This window comes from Lolium rigidum, unplaced genomic scaffold (assembly GCF_022539505.1).
Source record: "Lolium rigidum isolate FL_2022 unplaced genomic scaffold, APGP_CSIRO_Lrig_0.1 contig_47813_1, whole genome shotgun sequence".
Lineage (NCBI taxonomy): Eukaryota > Viridiplantae > Streptophyta > Magnoliopsida > Poales > Poaceae > Lolium > Lolium rigidum.
This window is the reverse complement of record NW_025900704.1, coordinates 35,291-46,734: the sequence shown is the minus strand read 5'-3', so window position 1 is coordinate 46,734 and position 11,444 is coordinate 35,291. Positions and strand designations below refer to the sequence as shown.

General features: G+C 44.8%; 1 protein-coding gene across 1 annotated transcript; it reads left to right on the top strand.

Annotated features, from left to right (window-relative positions):
- The first annotated feature begins 1,633 nt into the window (after window positions 1–1,633).
- LOC124681599 lies at window positions 1,634–8,377 on the top strand. The gene is made up of 5 exons (XM_047216480.1): window positions 1,634–2,343; window positions 3,917–4,091; window positions 4,162–6,090; window positions 7,437–7,726; window positions 8,033–8,377. Exons 1-5 carry the CDS (start codon window positions 1,634–1,636, stop codon window positions 8,322–8,324), a joined length of 3,396 nt encoding a protein of 1,131 aa, XP_047072436.1. The 3' UTR covers window positions 8,325–8,377.
- The last annotated feature ends 3,067 nt before the right edge of the window (window positions 8,378–11,444 follow it).

Sequence of the window (11,444 nt, the reverse complement as noted above, 5' to 3'; positions counted from 1 at the left end):
GGCATTTCTGCAATCCACAATTTGGGAGGAAGGGGCAATAGATCTGACCATTCGTAGCTAACGTGACAACTCTCATAGACATTTGCAGAATTACAGAATCTGTGTATTTCCACCTGATACGTCCCCCAATTATTGTTGATGTTATGTTATGAGCATGGCCTTGAACATTCCGTGCTAATGCACCAAATCTATCGAAGAGCCGCTGCATGGGAAAACTATTTTCCGTTCAATCATGTCTTCCTTTTTTCATATCATGCTTCAATCATCTCTTAGTAAAATCACCCCACAGTTTATTTTCGGGAATATATCATTTATTAAATTACATGAAAAGCTGTATTATGACATGTGTGATTTTTAAATGTATGAACATATTTTTATATGCATGCTATTTTACTACATATAAAAATATGTTCATTGAATATGATTTTCCATGTGATACATGGGAATTTATTATGAAATGCATGAATATTTAATTGAAACATGAAAATTCTTGATAGGCGTGAAAATCCAATTATGTGACACATGTTATTTTCTTCTTATTAGACAAGCAAATATGATTTTCTAGATAAATATCAAGGAACCCATTACTATTTAATAGGTAGTTAGATACGACCTAATTTATTATGATAAAAATGAAAGTGTCCTAAACCTAAATTCTAAACCCTTAGGTGGAGAGAGATCGGCTCCGCATACCCCGACTACTATGACTTGGCTCATTTTGGCTGGGAAAACCGTTACACAACGTGCGTTTATGGGCGCTACCAATACTACCCATGCAAGGTAGTGTTTTCTTTTCTATTTTTTATAAAATATTCATGTTTCGAACAAACTTTTAAATTTTTTATAAGTTTAAATTTATTTAGATTTTGAAAATATTGAAGTTCAAAAAATGTTCAAACATGAAAATTGTTTAGATTTGAAAAAATTCATTTAAAAAAATAGATTTTAAATTTTTTTTGTCAGAAAAAACATTTAATTTGAAAATGTTCAAATTTAAAAATTGAAACCTCGCGTAAAGCCAACAAAAAAGAAAAAAAACCAGCAAAATAAGAAGAAATCAATAAACCAACAAGAACTAAAAAACTATGAAATACTGAAAGGAAACCGCTATGTAGTGCGTGATAATGTTTAAATTTGAAATTAAAATCTCACGAAAAAAACTAGCAAAAAGGAAAAACCCGTGAAAACTGAAGAAACCAGTAAAAGCCAAGGAGCCGCGGAAACCGAGCTGCTATACAGTACGCGGTAATGGGCTGGCCATCCGTCCGGTCGGGCAAGGCGGGAGCGAATAGCACCGAGAGGTTTGACCCATCACCGAAAATTCACGGCCCAACCAAGCCTACGCGGCTCAAGTTTGTAGCCGCGCCTGTTTCCACATGACCTCATCAAGTGGCGCCGTGCGGCCCTCCGCTAAGATCCAACGGTCGCCCGACCCCCCTGAAACACGACAATTTAGACTGGTTCAGTGGTCAGCGAGTCTTCCGTTCTCATCACAACTGCGTAATCGCCGTGTATCGCCGTGTAAAGAAAAAAGGAAACTGCCTAATCCCCCGCCCACCTCCCTTGGATCAGGCCAGGCCACCCCCGTCGCCGCCGCCGCCTGCCGCGCCGCCGCCGTGTCGCGGCCGCGCCAATGGCGACGGAGCTGGTCCCCGTGGTGGACCTCCGCGCGCTCTCGCAGCCCGACCTGGACGCCCTCGCCGCCGCCTCCGCGCACGCGGTCGCTCCGGGGAGCTGCCCCGACGCCGGCCCGCTCCCGCCCCTCAACATCGACCGCGCCGTCTTCAACGAGAGCGCCGGCTCCCGCAAGCAGACCTTCTCCCGCCACCGCCTCGCCACCGCCTCCTCCTCCTCCGCCGCCCTCCCCACCTCCCCCGCCCCGTCGGCAGGCAATGACCCCGACAACCACCTCATCGCCCACCACCTCCGCCGCCTCTTCGCCCGCGACGCCCCCGCCCGCCCGCCTTCGACCTCCGCCCCACCCCCACCCCAAACCCTAGCCGTACGCGAGCCCTCGCCCCCGCCGCCGCCGCGGTCGCCGTCCCCCGATCCCGACCGGGAGACCAGGAACTCCAAGGGCGTCTCCGTCGATCTGGTGCGGCTCGCGGGGCTCGAGGACCCGTACGGCGAGGAGCTACAGAGACGAACGGCTGGGCTGATGTCGGAGTACGAGCTTATGGGGTTCATCACTGGCCTGGAAGGGAAGTGGGCGAGCCAGAGACACCGGAGGAAATTTGTGGACGCGGCCTTCTTCGGGGATCACCTCCCCAGTGGCTGGAAGCTGCTACTCGGGCTCAAGCGCAAGCACAACCAAGTCTGGGTGCATTGCTTGCAATACGTGAGGTTTGCCGCTTTGACTTGTCATCATTTTTTCCCTATAAATGATGATACCTTTCTAGTGCTGCTATACATAGATGGAATGCAATCATAACATCTATTCTGTTACACTCTTTATGCTTCCTTCAGTGTATATATGGATAGATAGTGTACGCTGACTTATGCAAGGATGTGTGGTGGTTTTGGGTTTGTGAATATATTTTAGCTCTGGTAGCGCTCTCAAATTTAACTTATGCCCCAGCTTATCAGGCGCAGATGCTTTTATTTGAATTTAAGGCTTGTTCGTTATAACCTATAGCTGTCAATACATACATGTGATGCATGTTTCCTCCTGAATAGGAATGTGGTTTATCCGTTTATGTGTTAATACTTGATAATGCTGTTGCACAAGCACATTGCAAATAAATAATCCTAAATGAAAACACACAAAGATGCTAGATACCTGAGTTTTCTGGTGTGCACAGAAGACTGATGATTGGTCATGGTATATGAGCATTGGTCAGCATTCATCCATGTTGTTTCAGCTTTCAAGATACAATCATTAGCAGTTTATGCTATTAAATACACTCTTTTGCTTTCAGCACTTATTTGCTATAGCCTTCAATGGATTCATATATGCACATCTTTGGCAGTACCACTACCTGACTGGTTTGTGTTGATGACGGTGTGTTAATATATTCATAGCTAGAGCATAAAGGTGTAATATTATGCTACATAGTTCCTATTTTAAGGACTTCAACATGGTACATGTTAGGGAAGTTTTGTTCTCACCTCTGGGTTCTCACTGATATGCGGGTTTAAACCTGTTAGTGAGACTGATAGTGGATAAAAGAACTATGCCACAGTGTAGTGGGAAAAATAGTACTCACATCCATGTAGTCCAAAATTAAAGTCTGCACAACAATTAGACCCAAAAAATGCAAGCTGTGTGACACAAAAGTGAGATCATTGGAACATTCTGTTGAATACGAATCCATTGATATGATTTTCATGTCACATAACCCACATTTTATTAGTCTATTTTCTTGTCAAACTTCAATCTTGGGATGTGTGGGTGCACTACATTTTGCAACACAGGATCTACCTTTTATTTTGCGTGCTTTGCTTTTGCTGTAAGTAACACCGGACAACTGAGTATACCGGTGAGCTGAAACCTTTCCAAGATATTACTCCGTATGTAGTTATGTACTCGGATTTATACCACCGTTCTTTATTTGTTATGATAGGTTTGCTATAATAAGTTGAAGATTATTCTGCACCGTTAGTTGTTTAATTTAGCATATTAACTAGTATTAGTTTTCTTCTTAAGGGCTAAGGCTACCTTTTGCTGTTAGAATCAGTGTCCCCCGTGTTGCTGGCTTTTCACATTGTTGATTGGTTGCTGGGAAGCCTAGTTGAGATAAGAGATGATTTCAGAAATATGCTTTGCTTTATGTACAATGTTTGTGCTGCTCAGTGAATGTATTTTTTAATGCTTTTGCCATTTTCGTCTAGGCAGTACAACTGTGCTTTGCATGTATCATCTAAATGTAGACATCATATTTATCTAGCGTATCTAAATTACAAATCATATTTCCAGCCCAAGAGGACATCAATTTGGTACTTGCAGAGAAGTTTCTGTTCATCTTATGTCACTTCTTGGGTATCCAGAGGCCATAACGCTTCCTATTCAGCATAACAGCCCAAAACACTTGCGTGATGATGATGGTCATGATGATGGACATGATGATGGACATGAGGATGCTCATGATGATGTAAGTTTAAATTGTATTGCCACTTTATTTTGTAATGGAGTTTTCCTATTATAATTTATGTATCTGACAGGCTGTAGGTTTCCAGCAACAAGTTCACTCAAGTGTGGATAACCAAAATGCTTTGCCAGTTACCGCGGTTAACGTTTCCAGCCATTCTGGCAATTCAAATGATGATAAGGAAGATGGAAATAGAAATCCAGCAAATACTAACCAAAATGCTTTGCCAGTTACTGCGGTTAACTTTTCCAGCCATTCTGGCAATTCAAATGATGATAAGGAAGATGGAAATAGAAATCCAGCAAATACTTATCAGTGCGAAAAATGCAATTTAACTTTGCATGACCAAAGTGCCTATGATCAGCACCAGCTGTTGTTCCATAAAAAGAGGAGGGGTAAGAGACGCAAGAGGAGTAGCAAATATGGTGAGCCAATAGTAGGCAAAGATGGAAAATTTGAATGCCCTGTGTGTCACAAGAACTTTGAAGAGCAATCACGGTACTTCGGTCATGTTGGAGCCCATGCAAGGTATGAAGGGCTTACTCCTGAAGCTTTCTTAGATAAGATATTGTCAGGAAAGGCAGTCAACTACCCTGTGGGGGAGTTACAATTTACTCTTCAGGATCTTAGTGAATCAACTGAACCAAATGTCAAGACTCCGAGCGGAGCAGCATCTCTACATCAGAATTATTCAAAAGAACAAGGGCTCGATAGATCAAAAGTTAAAGAACTTTTTGGCATAAATTGTTCGGACAGTTTCAATAAGCCCAATGAAGCTTTGTGTAGACCTGAAGAGGTTACTCCTGTTACAGATGCTCGAAGTGCTTGCAAGTATGGAAACGATATGATGGATTATGCTGCTGTAACTATTCCAAAAGTAGCTCCTCAGTCCAATGATCAACTAAATGGTGGAATTAATGGCTTTGCTGTTTTTGGTAATCAGGCAGGAAGCTACCATGCTTTCAGACCTACTACCTTCGCAAGTGCTAATCACCGTTATGAGGACCAGATTGGTGATCGTAGCCTGCCTTCTTCGAAGCATGTTGAGTTCAGTAACACTATGAAAGCAAGAGATGTCAACCTTAATTCACGCCTAGACACAATATCTTTCCCGATTGCTGGTGTAAATAATGAAACATCAACTGCCCTTGATGAGGCTAATCAATCATCTATTACTGGGAAATGCTTCAGTGCCAGTTTAAATAATAATGACGGTGCATCTACTACATCATCCTGTTCTGGCTCAAACAATAAAGTACCTGGTTCCGTTGGCATGTCTACTGGATCATCTAATGCTGCCAGGTGCATCAGTGCTAGTTATGGTAATGATTCTGTTGCTAACATTTTTGGCAACAAGAACAGCACCATGGCATATCCATCTAATATGAACATGCGCCCTATCTCTCCTGTTGTGACTAATGTGGATTCTTTTGCTTCCCGCTCGGATCATTCAAAGAACAGTGACAAAGAGCGTGCATCCAACACCAAGGAACGAATGAATATCACGCAGCACAGAACAAGAAATGAAGCTGCATTCGGTATTGAAGGGTATGGGACTGATGTCTATACTGGTGATATCACTGAAAGGAGTCTTGCCCAATTTAGTAACAACTTGAGTCACCTAAAGCCCAATATTCCAAGCAGCTGTGCATTACCTGAGTCAAACACTTTGACAGCCAGTAACTTTATGAAGGGAACTCATGTCCAGTGCATCAATGGTTCTTTTATTTATACAAGTGATGCCAACAACATGGAGGGTTCTTTTGTAAATAAATCCATCAGCAATAATGAACCAAAGGGGTCTGCACATGATGTGATGGGAAAGCCGAGTAACAATATGCAAAACTTCTACAATGGGACTGCTCCTAATTGCACCCCACCTGCAGTTAACACTAGTCAGAATGTCAATGGTGTAGTATCTATGCAGGGCAATTTTGGTTACATGTCCACTCTGGTCCATTCTGTTGGTGATGTTCCAAGGAGCAGTACAACCCAAGATCAGGTAAAATTACATGATTTTGCATGCTTACAGAACTCTTGCACTGTTCAGAAGTTTGATTTTTAGGGCATCGATAGTTAAATGGCAAACCTATGTTGATTTGATACCTATTCCCTCCATTCAAAATAAGTGAAGCAATAGAAATATGTTAAAAGTAAATGGATTAAAAGTTGGTTCATTTCTCTTGTGGTATGAGTTTGGTTCTGCATGGTTGAATGAGGAAATACATGTTGCGGTTTGCTTAATGTTTCAGAAATCCATTTATGTGAAGAATGGCCTTGTAGTTGATGATAGTAGAACGGTAGAACCAGCCCAATAGAATATTTAGAGAATCATAAGACGCTAAATATTAATCTGGTGGGCTATACTGTTATACGATTTTGCTATAATGACCAAATGACCTGTTACTGCCATTTAGAGACGAGATATGCACACCTTTTGGTTGTGAAACATAATTTACTGTAAAACCAACCTTAAGCCTAATTAGTTAGATAAGAGATGACACCACATGTAATTACAGGATTAAACCCAGTTGAGCTGGTTTTGAGCCTGGTTCTAATTAGATGGTATTGACCCATGATAATGGTTAGATTATTAAGTACTGTGCTACAGGAATCAAATTTGCAACCTTGATAAGTTTACATGGGACCATATTGGTCAATTCAAATATCTATAGAGCTCCTTTGATTCATATGATTTGTGTAAGATTTAGATCCCATAGGAAAATTTCCTACACAACTTGTTTGATTTATAGGAACATATCCTATAGGAACTAATCCTATAGGAATCTTGTAGTGTAAATCCTATAGGAAAAAAACATTAGGTCATACCTCATGGAAAAATTCCTTTGCTACATCAAACATACTTCATCTTCCCATAGGATTCAAGATGGCATGACATCTCAATCCTATGATTTTCCTATTCCTATACTTTTCCTATCCTATGAATCAAAGGAACGTTTCACTTACGGGGAAGGGAAATTTTGTCAAGCAATTACTGTTCTATGATGCAGAAGATAAATACATTTTTTCCCATATGCTACATAAATACAAGTAGAATACCTTGTTGATCTTCCAACATTTTTTATAAATACATTACATTCCTACACGTGGAATTGCATTATATATGCACACCAGGGTTCAACCCCTGTGACCGAGGCCAATTAAACATGCTGGTTATGCGCAGATGCATTTTGATACTTCTAATTGTGCTGTTTTTTTTTGTTCTGTTTTTTCAAAATGTTGCTCAATATGACTCCATATTTTGTTTAATATCCCAGTTGTATTGTTTCTGTATTCCTTTCTTGCTGAATACCATGTGATAATGGGTCTTTTTAATAATGAAAACAGTGTGATTTGCAACTTGGATTCGGTGGCCAGAAGCAGCACATATTCCCTGGTTATGGAGAGCTTAGATCGGCTGCATCTGGATCCCCTCAGCTTGGTGGCATGGCAAGAAATAATAATTTACCCACTGGATCTTCACAGTTTGGCAATATGGTCAGACCTAATTCTTTGCCTGTTGGATCCTCTCAGGTTGGGAGTCTGGCCAGTTCTAATTATGTGCAAAGTGGATCCTCTCAGATTGGGCGCATGGCTGGACCTAATTCTACACCTCCTGCCGAATCCTCTCAGTTTAGGCGCATGGCTGGACCTGATACAAGACCTCCTGCTGATTCCTCTCAGTTTTTGCACACGTCTGGGTCCAATTCTAGACCTCCTGCAGAATCTCAGTTTGGACGCGTGTCCAGACCTAATCCTGTACCTGCCGGAGAATCCTCTCTGTTTAGGCGCATGACCGGACCTGATTCTGGACCTCCTGCTGAATCCTCTCAGTTGTGGCACATGTCTGCACCCAATTCTAGACCTCCTGCTGAATCCTCTCAGTTTGGGCGCATTGCCGGACCTAATCCTGTACCTCTGAGCGAATCCTCTCAGTCCAGGAGCATGGCCAGGCAGAATTTTGTCAGGACTTCCGAGCCAACTTTAGTGTTGGGCAATGCGCCACAGATGGGAAGTGGCCCTCCGGTCCAATCAGGATGGGATCTGAACTTGTCAAGGATGGTCGGTGGAGGAGGCATGATAGCAGCACTATGTGTATGGTGCAACAGCCAGTTCCACCATTTTGGCTCGGTCGACGGACAGCAGGCTGATAACTATGGGCTCATTTGCCCGTCATGCAAGGAGAGGGTGGCTGCTCAGCGCAATATGCCCAATAATGGCTCGTGGCAACCCTGAGCCAGGCGATGCGGCCGTTTTCCGATCATCTTTGTTGGTGAATGTGAAGTATCTTGGTGTGTGGTTTTTGTTGATGTATCCAATGGGGGAAAACCACCTGCACTGAGCAGCCTGCAGAGCTGAGCAGGCTATATCTAGGAATGATGTTTGTATTCGGTAGGCTCTGTCTTCTCTTAGAATGTGTAAAGAACAGTTTCAGCAGACCAATGTAGTTGTATTTTGTTAGAGCAGAAAGAGTGGAGTTATCTTAAACTTCATTACTTATCGTAACCGTGCGGCCCATGTAAGATTCTTGCAATTCCGGTAGTGAGAACAAAGTCTTCTAGTGCTGTAACAAGCTTCAGGGAATCTTTGAGGTTCAGTATAGAAAAACCTACTCGCTCTGTTCCATATATAAGATGTTATTACAACCAATATACTTAAACATTGGCTGTAACAATATCTAATATTATAAGATGGAGACATTAGTTGCCTAGTTTTGTCAGACAAAATCTAAGCGTGACAAAATCTAAGCGTTATACTGGTCTGCTTTTTTTTTTTTTTTTTTTTTTTTTTTTTTTTGCTTGTTGAGCTGTAGCTGCGATAGTTACGGTCTTTGTTCAACATAGAAACCTAGGGTGTGTTTGGTAGCCCGGGTCAATCGAGAATAACTATCTCTTCCCATACATGATGACCCTAGCTAAGTTCAAATGAGATGAGATGTTGTTTGGTAGCACATGTATGAGCTGAGATGAGATGTTGTTTGGTAGCACATGTATGAGATGAGATAGTGAGGATACCACCTCAATTGATTTTTGCACTAGTTCAATATTCGAACAAAGTTAGACTTATATGTAAGAATTAAATACACATTTACTCAATATTTTGTGAAATACACACTCGATCAATATTTTGTATTTGACTTGTAGTTATTTTTGCAAAAAAGGTGCAGCTTTTTTTTGCAAATAAGTCCTCAAACAGAGTAACCAAAAAGCCATCGGGTCCTTCAGCTCGATCTACGCAGACGAGCAGCACCGGCCGCGGGCCGTGGCTTGCTAGAGGTGGCGGATGGGGGCAGGAGCGGCCGGCGGTCAGGGAGGGGCAGCATCCAAGGCCGGCGACGGCGTCCAGGGGAGGGGCGGTGGCGGCCGACTGCCAGTGGAGGGGCGGCGTCGGACAGGCAGAGGAGGGGCGGCGTCCAAGGGCGGGGCGGCGACGGTGACAGCCAGGGAAGGGGCGGTGGCGGCCGACTGCCAGTGGAGGGGCGGCGTCCAAGGGCGGGGCGGCGGCGGCGACAGCCAGGGGAGGGGCGGTGGCGGCCGACTGCCAGTGGAGGGGCGGCGTCGGACAGGCAGAGGAGGGGCGGCATCCAGCAGCGGCGGGCGGCGTCCAAGGGCGGGGCGGCGACAGCCAGGGGAGGGGAGGCTCGGTGGCGGCCAGCGGCCAGCAGCAACCAGGGAGAGGACGTGCACGGGAGCTGTCCATGAGAGCAAGAGCGGCTGGAAGCTGTGCGGGAGCAGGAGCGGCTGAAATGAAGAGGCGGGCTGAGGTTTGGGGGTGTCGCGCGGGCTTCCCGAGAGGAGTTGCGGGATGGACTCAGCCAAGCTGGGTTGTGAAGCTCGATTTGAGCTTCACAACCTGGCCAGGCTGAGAGAGCTTTTCCGCATGAGGTGAGCTAAGCTGAGATGGGCCGACTCAGTCTAATAAACAATGGATGGTTGGTTGAGATGGGTTGAGATGAGAATATGTGAGTTGGTCCAGGCTACCAAACACACCCCTAGTTGTCGAGATCAGCTAGAGATCAGCCTGTAGCTGAGCATTCAGGCACGGATGCACGGAGCCGATCGATCCTCCGATGGGTATGGTTAGGCAATAAGCTTGTTCAGGCATGTGTGCGTGTGATCGTGCGTGGGAGTGTGACTGCGCGGAGGTGATGTTGCGCCAAGAGCGCGAGGAGGCCAATGTTTAAAGGATTTTTTTTTTCATTCAAAGGTCTTGAAGAAAAATCCACTTGATTTTTCCGCAGGACTTCTTGAAATAAATTTTAAAAATTACTCATTACATATTTTTCGGTGGAGCTCGTGAACGGTCTGATGTAGGGACTAGAACTCCTTCGAGGATGTTTCTGCCACGCATAAAAACCGTTTCCGTTGGGCAAACCACATGATCACCCGATTATTCTATGAACGCGACTAGGGAGTCTCCGGAGGCTGGTTAGTTCAATCCAGCTCTCACCCTAAAAATAGAAAGTTAGACCCGGTCAGACGAAAACGGAAATTCCAAGCCCTCGCTCACATGAGGCGTCAACAACCACCGGCTCATCCTGTTTCGTCCCGGCGCCGACAACCACCGGCTCACTCCCGCCGCCGCGCTCATCTGCTCCGGCCAACCTCCCTACCGCGATCCAACTTTCTTCACGCCGTGGACCACCCGACGCACTTCCTCCGTTCTCACCTGCCACTGCCAAGATCTCCAAAATCCAGTGCCTCCCGCCGGTGGGGTGGAGCCGGAAGTGAATCTGGCCGGATACCGCGCAGGAGATACCACGACTAGCGCCTGGAGGAAGTCGCCGCGACCTGGGAGGCGCCCATTGTCCGGGAGGCAGCGCGGCACCAAGTTCGTCTGCAGGAAAATCACGGTGCGCGCAGGGGGGCCGAAGCTCGTGCGACGGCGGAGGAGGATGGATGGGGGAAGCACGCGCTGCAGCACAGGGCAGAGGACGGGCAGCTCTCTGGGAACCGCTAGGGCCAGCGATGGTGGGGATGGCTGGTGCCTACGGGCTCTCGTGCTCGTTGGGGAAGAAATACACGGGAGGAATAGAATAGGAAAAGGGGGAGAGAGAGAAAAAGCTGAAAAACCTGAAAATGGGTACCGCACGTTTATAGTCCTACATATCCCTGTGGTAAGTTGCTCCCTGTGTGGGAAAATTGTCTACTGCTAAGTTGTTTATCTGATCCGTCGTTGTATAGATCGGTGTGGTGAAATTTTTTACTATCTCTATTTACAAAAAGATGTCAAAAATTTGTCTAAATTTAGATGTATCTAGACATTTTTTAGTGCATAGATATATCCAAATTTGAAAAGCTTCGACATCCTTTTTATAGATGGATGGAGTACTTGTTATTGTAAAGTTGTGCGACA

Coding starts and splice junctions, on each gene's coding strand:
- LOC124681599 (XM_047216480.1), top strand. CDS start 1,634: ATGGCGACGGAGCTGGTCCCCGTGGTGGACCTCCGCGCGCTCTCGCAG. Junction 4,092..4,161: donor ATGAGGATGCTCATGATGAT/GTAAGTTTAAAT, acceptor TGTATCTGACAG/GCTGTAGGTTTCCAGCAACA. Junction 6,091..7,436: donor GCAGTACAACCCAAGATCAG/GTAAAATTACAT, acceptor TAATGAAAACAG/TGTGATTTGCAACTTGGATT.